The 16,269-nt window shown below is 47.6% G+C and overlaps 1 protein-coding gene across 1 annotated transcript in view; it reads right to left on the minus strand.

Annotated features, from left to right (window-relative positions):
- Positions 1-16,127, minus strand: part of atxn10 (ataxin 10) — a 35,977-nt gene extending 19,850 nt beyond the window's left edge. The window contains exons 1-10 of the mRNA XM_064319544.1: positions 15,958-16,127; positions 15,390-15,581; positions 11,900-11,985; positions 8,469-8,565; positions 7,382-7,391; positions 6,039-6,193; positions 2,875-2,955; positions 2,091-2,253; positions 1,247-1,355; positions 476-651 (exon numbers count right to left, since the gene is read on the minus strand). Of these exons, the coding sequence (XP_064175614.1) occupies positions 476-651; positions 1,247-1,355; positions 2,091-2,253; positions 2,875-2,955; positions 6,039-6,193; positions 7,382-7,391; positions 8,469-8,565; positions 11,900-11,985; positions 15,390-15,581; positions 15,958-16,088 (1,200 nt within the window). The 5' untranslated portion in view covers positions 16,089-16,127. The remainder of the gene's footprint in view (positions 1-475; positions 652-1,246; positions 1,356-2,090; positions 2,254-2,874; positions 2,956-6,038; positions 6,194-7,381; positions 7,392-8,468; positions 8,566-11,899; positions 11,986-15,389; positions 15,582-15,957) is intronic.
- Between the last annotated feature and the right edge of the window lie 142 nt (positions 16,128-16,269).

The following is a 16,269-nucleotide window of genomic DNA, read 5'->3' on the forward strand; positions in this document are numbered from 1 at the left end:
AAGGATTTTTATTCGTAAAAAAAATATATAAATAAATAAATCGAATTTAGAGGAAATAACCTATCATTATCCTTGAAAAGTGACAAGACTCTCAGCAGTTCCTAACACCAGTGTCAAGATGATTCATGCTTGGGACAAATCTCGATCCCACTGTGTTGTACTGGGACTGTTGCTCAACCTCCCTGCGATGTGCAGCCTACACGAAACGCTCCACGCAGCCAAAGAGGTCTGGCGCAGCTGCTATTTTCATGCGTTCTCAGATCAGCACATTCATGTCCCATTCATTCTGTTTTTCAGCGAGAACGTTCTCTCTCAGGACACGAGGCTGCTTTCCAGGGGATTGTGGGTACTGAACTGAGGACTCGGACGGTGTTGGGACATCGCTAACGATTAGGCACCAGCGTGCCCCGCCCCCCCCACCCCTTCCTCCGCCCGACGGTTCCTGTAGCCCGGCTGCACCGCCTCTCCGGTTCACCTTGTTCTGGTTGTCGGTGTGGGCGTGGCAGAGGTTGCCAATCAGGCGCACCAGGTGGGCCTTGAAGCTGACGGCGGGGTGGGAGGCGGGGCCGGCGCCGCCCGCGGAGAAGTCCTGCACCACGGTGAAGACGTTGCGGCTCGCCTTGCCCACGGCGTGCACCTCCCTCAGGAGCTCTGCAATGCATGATGGGGGAAAGGGGCGGGAGGGAGGGGGGATGATTTATTACAGGCTTTCAGCAGAGACACCTGCGCCGGGCCCACGGGGGCTTCAGGTGCGCCCGACACAGGTGAGAGACGAGAGCGGGGTGCGGAGAGACGAGGGGGCTGGCGCTCATTTTTAGGAGAGCGCCTGCTGCAGAGGGGCGTGTGCTGCAGGTGAAGCCAGCTCCAGTGTTCCAGTAAGAGGGGTGAGGGGAGTGTACTTGGGATATCTGGGGAGGGGTGTGGGGGGGGGGCTGAAGCAGAGTCTACTGGGGGAGACCGTCTGTTTCATAAACACTTCACCTCTCCCTCACACATGCAGGCTGCGGTTAGACCCCCCTCCCCTCCCCTCCCCTCACCACCAACGTTCTCCTTCACTGATCATCTTGATAAGGACATGGAAAAACATCCAGAGAGAAATGTTTCCCACCGATTCAGAGGTGGGGGGGGGGATAAAAAAAATGCTGAACACCTATTCTATTGCCATTTAAAGTAACGTAAAAGTTTAACGTGTGTAACAGACTTTATGAATTGACTCATGATGACTTCATAATTGCCCTTCGCTCACCGACGGTGGTTTCCAGAAGATCTGGGTGATCCTGCAGGAACATTAATTTCTTGTGGTCGGAGGTCATCTCACAGAGAAGGTCCAAGAGCCGCATCACCGTCAGGGCCTCCTGGAAAGGTCAGGCAGGGGTCACGCCTGCCCCCATCATTTCTCCCCTCCCTAGATCTCTCATGTCATTGGCTACAGGTTCAGATACTTCAGCTGAACAACACAAAAATCAATCATCATTAATTACAATATACTAGGTACCATTATTTATAAGCGCTGTTAACACACTGACACATTTCAGCCAGTGGAAACATCTAGATAAATGGGGTTTTTTTTCTTTGAAAAACGAGATCTCTATCTCTAAATTGCTGACATTTTTAAGGCATCAATTTTGTTATCGTTAAAAAAATGTTTTTTTTTCAGAGCCTTAACGAAGTTCTCGCTGCGTGACTGACGGTAGTTTACTGTAAGTAGGTGCACAGCTGAACCGTACGACGTTCAGCAGTTTGTTAAGCAAAAAGTCATCAGTCATCATTGAGCTTCCTTCCTCCTCTCATTACTGTTCTCCACTATGAAAGACAAGACACCGACAGACGCGAGAAGCACAAGCCAAATAAATGCCAGCAATCTGATCACAAGAGCCTTTTGGAATCAGCATTAGCTTGTCAGTAAACACTGGTGTGTACCAGACTGCTCTGTATCCTGGCCCTGGCGTTGCTGACCCTGCCAGGGTGAACAGCGCAGGTTATTCCCATTACGCTTGAAAATGAAACGCAGTTGGATACAGCGTGCGGCTCTAGCCCCACACAAAGCCACTCGCACCGGGCCGTCCCACACACCGGCGAGCGCTCCTCACCTCGTCGGGCGCGGACTGGGAGGCCAAGGACAGCACCACCTTGCAGCGCTCCTGGAAATGGGAGGCCAGGAAGCGAGCCAGCCTGGGGGGCACGCGGCACCCCTCCACCGCCCCCTCCTCCTCCTCGCCCAGCTGGGCCGTGATCAGCTCCAGCAGGGTCACTCTGCATCGGGGGGGGGGGGGGGACGACACCGTCACACGCAGCAGCATTAAGTGACAACATACAGTATAGGCGGGGGCCGACAGCAAACCAATTTTATGATGACACTTTTTTTTATCTCAAGTAGAAAATATTAGCTTGTCTTAATCTACTTTTTGTTTGATAAATTTTGAAATGAATTTTTTTTTTCTTTTTTGTTTTATGTAGCAAAAAAAAGTAGAAGAAAAAAGATTTAAAGTCGAAATAATAGACTAAAATACTTAAGACTGGCTACTTTTTTTTTTTTTTTTTTTGCAGGGTAGTTGTGAATAAATATAATAATATATATAATAAATGTTTCGAACCCTGACACTTTGGGCTAGCCTGGCTGTTTAGAAGCCCCTAATCCAAGTGTTCCCAGGGTGACTGTGCCAAGCTGAATTCTGCAGGCCCTCAAAACAGTTCCCAGTTGTGGCCATCCTGCAATGTTTACCAACTCATCTCAAGCCGCTGCACTTGTGAAAACATACATTTAAACTTTCGTTGCCAGGCACAGAAAACCACACATTTGTAATTTCCTCCTCTGTGCGAGCAGGACACTGCGTGGGGAGAACGCTGAGGCAAAACCACACTTCTGTGGATTACCTTTCCTGATGCTCCAGCCCCACAAACATCGTCTCCACCAGCGCCGAGGACTTCAGGAAGTGCTGTGTGACGATCAGAACCCTGCAGGAAAATCACACACAACACACACATAAGCACACGCACACAACACACAACACACATAAGCACACGCACACAACACACACACATAAGCACACGTACATGCACGCACACGCACACACACACACACACAACACACACACATAAGCACACGCACACAACACATCACACACACGCAGGCGCACACACACACGCACACAACACAACACACACATAAGCACACGCACACAACACAACACACACATAAGCACACGCACACAACACAACACACACAGCATGCGCACACACACACACGTACATGCACGTACGCGCACACACACACACAACACAATACACACATAAGCACACGCACACAACACAACACACACATAAGCACACGCACACAACACAACACATAAGCACACGCACACAACACAACACAACACACACATAAGCACACGCACACAACACAACACACACATAAGCACACGCACACAACACAACACACACATAAGCACACGCACACAACACAACACACACACGCATGCGCACACACACACACGTACATGCACGTACGCGCACACACACACACACACAATACACACATAAGCACACGCACACAACACAACACACACATAAGCACACGCACACAACACAACACATAAGCACACGCACACAACACAACACACACATAAGCACACGCACACAACACAACACACACATAAGCACACGCACACAACACAACACACACATAAGCACACGCACACAACACAACACACACACGCATGCGCACACACACACCTACATGCACGTACGCGCACACACACACACACACACATACACACATAAGCACACGCACACAACACAACACACACATAAGCACACGCACACAACACAACACACACACGCATGCGCACACACACACACGTACATGCACGTACGCGCACACACACACACACACAATACACACATAAGCACACGCACACAACACAACACACACATAAGCACACGCACACAACACAACACATAAGCACACGCACACAACACAACACAACACACACATAAGCACACGCACACAGGCACAAACACACACACGCACACGCACACACACAAACACACACACAACAGAACAACACGCACGCGCACACACACACGCACACAAACATATATACAAACATACACACACACAAACACAGGCACACACAACACAACACACACACAACAAAGGTAAAAAAAACATTAGACATTAGTAAAACAAGCCCCAGGTTTTGTTTGGTTCTGGCTGTGACGCTCCAATAACACCGCTGGGCTGTCTTTTTTGCGCCTGCTTGTCCGAGTCTATTTTTACAGGGAGGGGAGGAATGCAAAACACATCTTCCGCACGCCTCCCACATGCAGGCGCTGTGTTTTGTCTGCGTTTGGTCGTCTTCCCGGGTCGAGGTCCTCACAACCGCAGCGCTTCACCCACCCCGCTTATCTCCCGCGCCGTGACAGTCCTTTCCATCACCTTTACGCTTATGATATTACTGTCATTAAGCCACAGCAGAGACAGCCAAAGTGTTTCAGAATGTCTGAGGGCGCACGTAATGCATACGCGGTGCGTCCCAAGCCGCTGTCCATGGGTCTTACTTGCAATGAAATTAATAACGCCAGGGATAGCGGCCTAAATTTAATGCACTGCCAACAGAGCACAATCTCATCAGTTCTTTCAGAGGGAAGAATAAAAACAAATAATGCATTTAGACCCTTAATTGTAAGAGAAAAATTCAAAGGGAAAACGCTTAGAATGAGACAGTGGAGGAAAAAGCACATTTTCCCTTTTAAATTTTCACTCAGAATTTTGTGGCTGAATAAAATATTTGCTTTATATTACATAAATGCCACCCTGAGGAGCACTGGTATGGGAAGAATTCCTTAATTTACTAGTGTCTTAGCAGGACAACCCCTCACTGAATATTATTCTTCACAATAGGAGGTCACAATGCATTCAGCTGACCACAAACAAATGCATTTAAGCTCGCATACCACAGGCGTTATTTTCTTTTTCAATCCACAATCTTTTTTTTCTTTTTTTGTTCTTTGCATTTGAAAGCCAAAGAGTTGGGACAGTAATTCAAGAGCATGTGTGTCTACAGCAGTAAGCCCAAGGGTTTCATCATAAACCCCCGTCCCCCGTCCCCCCATCCCACCCCTGTGATGCGGATGCAGTCCAAACTCACAGATCAGATTGGAAACAGGCTGTCAGTAGAAGACTCCATCCCAGCTCGGACAGCCATGGGCTGGGGGACCAGAAAGGCAATATCCCTGACTGATAATTCGAACGGTTATAAGTCTGGTTTCTGCGGCCAGCCCTGATTGTTTGCTATGCTTACCCCAGAGTTTCTTCTCGAAGAGAAAAAAGTACAGTGACAGAATTTTCGGTCCGAGGCTCCTTCCTTTTTCTCCCTGAGTACGAGTTGCAGTCAGGGCTAAAGCAGTTCATTCATGCTAGGCTGTACAGTCTGTATTTTATCAAAAGCACAAAACCGTCATTCGTTCTGAAAGTGAAAGCTGAAAGAGAAGAGCCAGACTGGGCAATCAGCTCCTGATCAGAAATCACCGATGGACCAACGTCCTGAGTCTCCATTACCCAGACGAGGCTGCACCCACAGACTTCCCCCTTTCACTTCGGTTTGTTTCTTTTGACCTGCTTCCCGAGGTTCTGTGGTGGCACACTTTCAGCAGGAGACTAAACCTTCAGGGTATCATCACACAAATATCCGGCAAACATTTCACGGTTTCTCCAGCTCGACCTGGACGGCTGTGGCTATGCCACACAGTCATGGCAGCTTGCGCTTGCTCATGCAGAAGGCGCTGGCACACAGTGCAGGATGTACTGCCTCAAGGGTTACAGTGTCTATCCATTCCTTGGATTTCTCCACCGACACACATGCTCAACGATACGCACACACACAGAGAAACACACACACACACGCACACACACACACAGAGAAACACACACACGTACACACACACTCTCACACACTCTCACACGCACACACGTACACGCACGCACACACACGCACGCACACACACACACACACTGCAGTGTACTCTGAAACACCTACGCCCAGTCCAGCTCGGGCTGCCTCTGGCACAGGCTGATGACCCTCATGGCCAGCTCCTGATGCTCCCGGTTCTGCACACATGCTGCACTTGTGCCGTCCAGCAGTGTAGACACCATGGAGCTACGCGGCCGTCTTCGTCCGTGGTCAGCTGGTCTCTGAGAAGCCAGCACCCATCAGCAAAACTAAGGGGGTTGTCCTGCACCCCCCACCCTGGTTCATGTAGTCATGCCCTGTCAATTTATGAGAAAAGTGACTGGGATGTAAAAAATATATATATATCAGCTTCCAATCTTTTATGTAAATGTGTCATTTTTTTTTTTAGATCTAGAGCAGAGGTCCTCAACTATCCAGAAAGCGTGTGGGCAGCTTTGTTCCAGCAAGCGTTACACACCCTGATTCTATAATCAAGATCCTTGCAAGACTCAGTGGTTGATTATAGAATAGTGTGAACTGCTGGTTGGAACAAAACTACCACACGGCCCTTTCTGTAAATTGAGCTGATCTAGAGTATAAAATCAGGTGCGTAGGTCAAATGTGATCAACCAAGTGGAAAAATTTGTAAAAACCCACACACTGGTGCAAAATGGAAAAACTAATTGAAGAGGAGGCTACAGCAAAAACTTCATATGTTATAAAGTCCACAATGCTCAAGACAGCGAACACAAAACGTTTTGGTCTTAGACCTCGATTTGTTATGTTAAATAACCTCAGAGAGGGCTCCTCTCATTGACATAAATTGATGAGGACAACTTCTGATTTTCTGGGAAGTGATATTAATATTATGAGGTACCATGGCTATCATCGCAAAGATTTTGAGGTTTTCAGTTATCCTCAACTAATTTCCAAAATGGCTCTCCCAACCTGGCCATATTATCTTCCCCAGTCTAATTGGCTTAATAGCTCACTCCCTCCACACCAGCCGATGTGTGGCGAGCGCTCTACCACAAAATGGCCGCCGTGAATCGCTGTGGGTTTCGGGCTGAGGTGAGACGTCTCCCTTTACAGGGAAGTATTTTCAGAACCATGAAAAGAAAGGCGCTATATGAGAGCAATCTTACTATTATTATTATCATTACGAATCTATCTGTATGTACATTATTGTAGTTGGGTCTCTGAGAAAGTGCCCTGCTTTCCCTTCCAGAAAAGCCACACCACAGTCAAGCAGACTCAGCAAAGGTTTCTTTTTTGCCATATATGCAGTTAATTCCTTGGCCGCAGTCCATCTGGGTGTGAGGCCAAAAGGCCATCCAAGGTCCCGTGTAAGTGCAGAGAGAGAGAGCGTTCAGCAGAGCAGAACATCCACCTTTATGCTGCTGGGTTTATGCAACGCTATTCAATTTTACTTGCGTAGCGCTTTTCGCAGAGAGACACATTACGGAAACAGGATATGTGAAAAATGAGGCAAGACTGAGCCCTGAACTCCCAAAGGGACAAGGCACTTCACTGCACATGCAAGGATAAAAAATATATATATACATTCAGTGCTGTGCCTTTGCGGGTCTTTCACCTGAATTACAGACTGGATACCCTGTACTTCACAGCACATTGAATCCCAGCTCTCTCCACTGACCCAAATCCCATGTGTAATCAGCAATGCTGGGGATGACAGCACTTCTCATAGGAAAAATCGTTTTCCGCTGGGACAGGACTCTCAAAGATGCCAGTGGTGCAAAATGTTACTTGGCCTCTCGCATGGCTGTGGAATGTGTACCCATAATCCTTATTTAAAAAACGGGCCAATGCTGCACCAAATTAACTTCAAATTCCTATAGGAAATTGGATCATTGGCTAATTATAATAAGGCATTCTGCCCTATTATGATTATCCTTCATCTGTGTTTGTGACATCAGGATACTTTCATTATAATGTACATGAAGACATACGGAATGTCAACTTCTGGCTTTTAAGAATCGTATAAATAAATCCCGGTGCATTCAGAGGGTAGTAGCTGCAATGCAGTTGCAAAGTACTGCGTTATGATTTATGAAATGCACGAAGTACAGCTTACTTGGACATAATGTGTATAATCTACAACCATATTCTTTCTACCGCTGATTAAGTAACTTTGCAGACCCAAGAACAGTGCGGGTGAAATGCAGCGTTAAATTTTCCCAGCTACCGTTCAATGAAAATAAGTTCTTAAAACCTCTCGCAGGCCGAATGTTGGGCCGGTAGCAAAGCCGAAAGGGGAGAGCTGAAACAGACAACCCAGCGGTGTTCGGCCTAAATGTCAGCCTGCCTCTAAATTTAGATTATCGATTTGAAAAAGCTTTCAGGATTTATTTACACTACTCAAGGCCAAACTTCACAACGATGTCTCTGTGGCGGAAACGTGCGACTGCATTTCTTCTCAATGAGTCCTTTATTAAAAAACCTTAATAAAACATGACAAGATTAGACTTGCCAGTGGTCTCGAGTATAAACACTCACAAGAAGAGACGTGGAAAACAGTGCTTCCAGATGTCATCTTTGCAAACCTGGTTTCCTACGGCGAGGTTTCCAAGGAACTGGATCCCACAGCGCAGAGCTGGACCCGGTGGGGAGAGAGAGAGATGGAAAGAAGAAAGAAAGAAAAGAAAAAAACCACATGGAAACAACATGAGACTTGATGTGAGCGAGTGGGAGCCACAGCATTAATGTCAGTGAAGGGAGAGATAGCTGTGCTAGCACACATGCACAGTACAGGTGTATAAGAGGACTGAAGAAAGGAGGACAGGAGAGCACTACGGGTGAAGCCCAGCGCCCCGCTTCAGTGAGCACGAGACGGTGACCGTCCTGAGCTCGGCAGCCAGCAGTGTTTTTGGGAGTTAAGGGACGGAACCCTTGTCAGCGGGAAGAAGTGTACCCTGGGAGTTACGGGCTTGTGGCTACGGACACTCCGCAGGACGGGCGGAAGGGATTCATGGGAAATGTCACAAATCTCGCCGTCCCGTTTTCCGCGAGACGGAACACTGCGTCCAGAGTCCGGAGCGCTATTACAACGGAAACGTCCTTTACAGAAGAAAAAAAAAAAAAAGGCTGAGGTTAGGGATTATGATGCATTTTTAGGACTGCTTTACCCAGGAAATGGTTTGTTTGCACAGAGGAAGCTGTGGGTTACAGTTCCGTCTCTCTTTCTCTCTCTCTCTCTCACACTCTCCTCTGTTAAAAGACAGATGTGCACCGTGATGGGGCTTAGAGGGACTGCGTTGGGGGACGTCACCGTAGCGACAGGTCCCGCAACGCACCAGCAATGGAAGACGCCTGCCGGTCGCCCGCCCGTCCTGGGGGTCAAAGTTCAGACGAGCGGGCCAGGCTGAAACCCATAGCGTGCCAGGGACTTTTCCCAACACAAACACAACTCGGCAATAACAGCGCAAAAACTGAATTACGCTGGGCTGCAGCCAGCAGCAGACACAGCACAGACACAGACACAGACACAGCACAGACCGTGCGCAAAGCCATGTAAACACTAATTCATCCCGTTATTCTGGACTCCAGACAATAGCAGACAAACGGCCGTGATAAAATTTTGCGTTTAAGGCCAGGCGGCCATATCACCCGGGATTTCACCCTCCCTGATGGCTGAGACTAAGCAGGGTAGCGCTCGGATGGGAACCCTCCAGGGAAAACTATTTTGGGGCTGGACGTTGTGCTAGTGGGCCAGCAGAGGGGCAGTTCAAGGTAATAGTGTGAATATTTTCATATTTAATGAGTCAACGAGCCGTTTTCAAACATCTAAGGAATTTTCTTCTATTAACATCCTATTTAACCAATCAAACAGAGAATTTCAACTGTTAGTAACAGTCAGCTGTCTAGTCTTTTATATAATTTGTTACAGCACAGTTTTGGGCGCACACACACACACACACACACGTGCAAACATGCACACCCAAGCAAAGACACATGCAGGCTATTTTGTCTGCTGAAAGCAGTCTGAAGAGTCCTGTTTTTTTTATTACAGTGACCTTCCCATCGCTGCCTCCATCTCTATATCCGAGGCACTGAGGCTACAACAGAAACAAAAGCAAAATTATGGGTCTGGCTTGGCTCTTTGAAAACAGCGTGACCCCGGCCTGTGGTTACTCTGGGTATGACCAGGGAGAGGTGAGGTGGGGAGAAGTATTTGTGTGAATCTGCTGTGTATTTGAAGAAACCCTCAACCGCAGCTAATTTGAACGTGTCGGGGGTGGGGGTGGAGCGATGAGGCGGTGGGGATCTAAACTTGGGCTGGCGGACGTAGGACCGAAAAGCCACAGATTCCTGAAGACACACGGTTTCCCTTTCTCCTCCTTCTTTATTGTTGTCGGGGGAGATTCGCAGAGGGGCCGCGTGGGCCTTTTTTTACCCCTGCAGGGAAAAAGTGCTGCGCTTCTCACCTCATAAAACCAAAATCTCAGTCCCACCGTCCATCTGTGTCTGCTGTGCTCCCTCACTATACCTTCATACACTCCGGACAGGGACCAAGCTCAACTCCAAAACGCAATTTAAAGGGGGGGGGGGGACTAGTAGATCAGGGCACATAATCCAACCAGAGCAAGCCCAAGTCAAGCCACACTGGTAACACACTGATTCCCCTGTGACAGACCACGCAGCTGTGAGGCTTTGGATTTCAGGATCATACGGGCGGCCATTTTGTGCCATCACATACAGGACCCTGAGATGAAGCATCAGCCGGCCCACGGCATCACCTCTCGACCCCTCGCCCTCTGCCACAGGGCGGGCCTAAATGGGAGCACACCCCCGGAATCCAAACAGCGGGACTGCAGGGTTTCCACAGAAACCCGCCAAGTACCGGAATGTTCCACTTAGAAGCCGTGGAATTCCCTCTGACTAACAGTTTTTTTTTTTTTAAAACAACAATAAGAATAAATGTCCAGTTTCCAGCCTACTCGCACCTCACGGAAGGGGCTACTCCAAACACGCAGGTCCCGCTCTCCACAATTACGAAAAGTACAGCGATGGCTCATTTAGAGAGGGGAAGGTTTCATCCTGTGGGTTCAAGTCAAACTGTGTGGTCTCCTCTCCTATTTATAACCATGGGGGTGAGCACCGTGCAATTAGGTGCACTGCACATCGCAGCCTGACGTGTTCAGCCCAGCTCTCGCATAGTTTCCTCACCAGGCACGCCACGCTCCAAGGGTTACGATGACTGTACGAGGTGAATAACGTCACGATAACTTTATCAGAGAGGCTCACAGCGACCTAATGACCTTTCATGATGACCAACACAACTCTGAACATTCAAAGATACACATCATTAATGAAGCTTCAGGATAAGCTTAAATAAAGCACTTGGTGACTATGTTTCCACACAGACTGCAGAACCAGTGATGTTAAGGAGGCTTTTCTTGGGGGAGGGTGTTGATTTCGCAATGTGGGCAATGCGATACAATTGAATTCATGTCCCTTGAGAATCACTGCTCAGTTCCCACAGGGCTGAAGGGAGGGGCAGGAAATCAGATGAAACCCCAAAAAGGGGGTCTCGTATTCATCGATACTGTGGGTAACCACAGAGGGAAAGCCACAGATCTGGTGTAATCTATGCTAAAGGCATTATTGCCCAAGACCATTCGATCCCCGCCCCCTAAATGAGGCCATATATTTTTACTGTTGTTCTACACGAGCGCGGACTGAGGCAGCAGGCCCGTCCCAACAGCAGAGGGGCACGTCACCGAGACAAAGGCGCCTAGCACCGCCACGGCAACCGCTTTGCGAAAACCACCGCCCCCACGCGCTGTCTTCTTCCTCAAAATCCTTCTTTTCTCATCTGCAAATACAGCACTGCACACCGTCCGCCATTTTAAAGACGTACGACTTGTTGTGGTGGAACCACGTTCCGGCGCGGGGGGAAGGATCGAGGAAGGCCGAGCGAAACTCACCCTCGATTGGCCAGGCCGCGTTCTCCACCTGCAGGCCGGGCAGCGCCTCCAGGACTGTGAGCGAAACCGGGATGAATCCCAGGTCCCTGTGAAACAAGGGCAAAACACTCAGACACGCGCAGAGCAGTCACACCGGGGTCTCTACAGGAGCAAACAGGCCACTGGTTCTTAAACTTTTTAATATCGGGATCCAAATGATCATTTCAGTACCTTTCACGGGCGGGTCAAATACAGGTCCTAACATACCCCAGTGGACGACAGACTCATTTCGGGACCCACCCCATACACCCCTGTGACCCATTGTGGGCACCGACCCATAGTAAAAAAAACACTGAAATAGGCTACATTTTCTAGTCACTGCTATTCAAAAAACTAATTTGGACAGCTCTTCTGGTGGGAAAACCTTGGGTGGCAGGGAGGTGGGGGGGTGGGTCTGTGGTGTACCCCCCACCCCCACCCCCACCTCCACCCCCATTCTGGGTAAGGACAGGGCTGCATCCAAACCCTTGTGAGGCTGGATCCTGTTGATGGGACTGGCCTGCAACGAGAGGCCAGTAAGCATTCACAGCTTTTTGGGAAGAGCTTTCTGGACCAGAGCGTGCCTGGGATGGGGTGGGGTGACGTGTGTGGTCTCTCCCGCTCCAAGGTCAGTGGGAGCTCACCGAGGGGAGGGTCAGCGGCCATCGGCCAAATCCACAGCCAGGCATTCAAGACATAATGACATATTTTCACTTATGAAACCATAACAAGAAATCTGCCACAAGCCGCTCGCATCTCACGCTGCGGCAAGACACAAACAGGTTTCCGTTTTGATTGGACAACGCTGCAACCCCAAAGAGGAGCTTAAATAAGCCACTTCAGTATTTTCCTTTCCTGTTTCAAATCATTACAAGAATAAATACGCGCTAAACATTATGTGCTCAATTTGCTGTTGAACTACAACTTGCTTTCCCTCAGTTTGACTACTTGGTAATTAGCCAGACAAACTAGAAGTTCAACTAATACCTACAATATATATTTGTGGCTCTGAAAACAGCAGAGTGCTCATTGGTCAAAATAGACCTACATGTGCAGGTTCTTACAGAATACAACAAAGTCCGCTGAACCATGCTTTGCCTTCCTTTTGCAACCAACTCTGCTTGAAATGACAGCATGACAAATTTTTTGAAATGCTCGGATAAAAAATCTGCAGGTACTAGAGAGCCACCAAACAAGATCAATTGTTTGATCATGGCACAACACAATTGCTTTCAGTATGTGTGCGCTCAGCAATTAATGAAAACGTATCATTATTATAGTGAACACAGACCTGGAAAAGGAATCTAACTCAGAAACCTTTGATTCTTTCAAAGGTCAAAGGTCACCCCGTTAGACACTTACCTCCTCCAGGCATACACAAATCTCTGCTATGCATTAAGTTTATGCTTCATTGAAACACTTTAGGCTTTATCCTAAAGACCACAAATGACAAGAATCAAACTTCGCATCTGCAGACTTCAGGAATGAATCTGAACCCGAGGGGAAAAATGACAGGAGGGCCCAGACTTCCTCAAATCAAATTATCATAAATATACATTCATATCCCAATTTGTTGAAATTTTATTGTACGTAATTTTATTTTGCTTGGCCAAACCCTGAGATCATCTCCTCAGACAGAAACCCTTCGAGCTGCCTGCACTCGAGCAGCGAGGGAGACACAGGCGGCGTCTGCTCTTAATTGTGGTGGGGAGAATATCAGCGAGAGCCATTCTATTTTTCATTCCCACTCAAAGACGCACACAAAAAAAGTGCAGTAGGTTACACAGACTTCATTTTTCCATGGGAGAGAGAGAGAGAGAGCCACAAAACTAAAGACTATGCAGAGAAGTCACTGTTGGGGAATTTGGGAAATACCAAAAAAAAAGTCTGAGTCTGGGCTGACCACGACCCTCCGGACAGAGGACAGAGGCGGGCTCCAAAACTAAAAGTTCCTAATGCAGATTCGACGTTGATGACAAAACTGCACAATTCACAAAAAAAAGCACGCTCTTTCTGGGTTTTGGTAGTCCTTTTCTTCTCGTTTCTGTTCATTGTCTTTTTTTTTCTTTCTTTGTTTTTAATGACACCGAGTTTAAAAATGATGTCATAAGAATGCACAGAATGTTGACCGCAGCCATTACAAAACACACATTAACATAAGGGACCACAGGGGCAGACAACATGCGGGCTGTGAGTTCCTCTGTGTGGCCTAAAGCACAGACAGAATTCATTAAACGCATACATGATCTCAGCTGTACGACATTGCGTCGGACTGTATGGACGGGCACTTCAGTGAATCCAGAGTGTTGTCTTTCTTTTCCAGAACACACTTCTAACAAGTGGCAGTGCAGCCTGGGTTTCACCCCCCTCCAGACTGAAAAGCGCCTCATGCTCGGGCTACGAAGCCAGAGGAAGGTACACAACCCAGGACACAAAGAAATACGTTTCCCAGATTAATAACATCACTTTGCTTTGCAACACTTCCTCCACCTACCGCTCCACAAAAAAAAAAAAACATGAAAAGATCCCTTCCCTTCTTTTTTCCACGACGTGAACGAACAATTCCCACATTCTGTGACATTTTTCCATCGACGGGAGGGGGGAGAGTTTTGGGGACCGGTGATGAGAGCTCGGGAGGAGCGCTCGGAGGTTTTTGGGCCAGGCTTTGTTCTTTTGATGGAGGGGGGGTGGGGGGTGGAATGCGGCCACTGTAAAGAATTCTAAATCAGCCGGCTGACAGAGGAATGCCGCGGACACAAGTGCGCAGGGTGATGGAGTGGCGCTGGTTACAAACGGCCCAACCGACCCAGGCCCCGCCGTACAACAAAAATAAAAGCCCGGAAGGTTAAACATTAACTCCCTGTGTGCAGACTGGTACCGAAAAAAACAAAACAAAAACATATTGATGGATTTCACCCAGGTCCATAGAAACGGAGGAGGCCGACCCTTTTGAAAAGCAAATCTGAAGCATTTATAATTATTAGCCATAGTGTGCCAGTGTTTGTTTTGACATGGCCATTATTCACGGCTATTTGCCAGCTTCAAAGACACTGCATTTATTGCCATCAGAGGGACAACCTCTGGATTTATGCGATTGCTGGAAGGTTAAATAAAGATAAAGTGATACACAAAGACAAGCTGGATGCAAAACAACTAGGCTGTGACAATGCCGGAGAGAAGGAAAAACTAAAAAAGTTCAGTAAAACTAATACTCTGTCATTTTCGTTGCACTGATACTTGCTTTTAAAAGTTTGCCTATGAAATGAGTTGTCGGATGAACGCATTTAAGTCACAAAGGGAATGTTCAATACAACTATTTGACTGCCCAGCATGTCAAACAACTGACACACATGTACATAAATTCCCATGTCTGTAACCCAAACTTGACAAAAGGGAATGTAGTGTTTGCCTTGATATACATGCACGACAGGCAACAAACAGAGGCTATTGTTAAATAGAGATTTCGATATACCTCATGAGGCACTGGTTGCGGGCGCATTGCACCGCAGCGTTGCGTTGGCTTCTGAAGCATTCTGCCGTCAGCTGCAGACGCAGGCGCATCGACTCTGCGGCAGGGCTCTGCTGGTCCAAAGCACGAATCTCATCGGACAACTGCGTCAAAACCTTCACCAGATTCTGGAAGACCGTTTTCTCCGCGTTGGCTCTGGAAAAGAAAGCAGGGAAAGATGGCGAAATGTTACCCATTTATTTGCTAATTTTCTCAAAAGAAATAAACACGTCTGCATTAAGTGTAGTTTCCATGCTAGCAAGCAGTCTACCAAGACACACGGCAAACGATTCATTGCACGAACACAAGATAGAGGTTCGACACAGGCCAACAAAGCAAAGAGATCACTCAGAAAAAAATACACTAGATCCCACCTTATAACCCACGAGTATATCTGCATTTGTTACTTTCTGTAGTTAGCTTGACAGCATTTCCAATTGTATTTAGTCTTAGATAGCTAGCTAATGCTAGCTGTCAACTAGCTAGCCAGATTGTACGTTCGCGTAGTTTAAATAACAAAGCACCACTGTACCTAAAGTCCTGCTCTCGAAACGCCTTCGTCAAATTTTGAATAATTTGTAAGTGGTTCTGAGTGAAAGCTCCTCCACTCATTTCATTTAGTTCTGTTTCAAAATCCAACATGTTTTCAGAGGGCGCCGCCATCTTTGTTATTTTTCCTGGTACAACATCCGTTCCACTCTATTCCCTCCTGCTATTGGATACCATCACAAAGAGGGCGGGACCACTGAAGATCTACAGTACACACCCCTCGTACATGTCGGTGATCTACGAGTTCCCGAGGGGGCTACACAATAAAATAAAAATGAAAAACTGCACCAATGTA

The sequence above is a fragment of the Anguilla rostrata genome, chromosome 19 (assembly GCF_018555375.3).
Source record: "Anguilla rostrata isolate EN2019 chromosome 19, ASM1855537v3, whole genome shotgun sequence".
In the NCBI taxonomy this organism is placed as follows: Eukaryota; Metazoa; Chordata; class Actinopteri; order Anguilliformes; family Anguillidae; genus Anguilla; species Anguilla rostrata.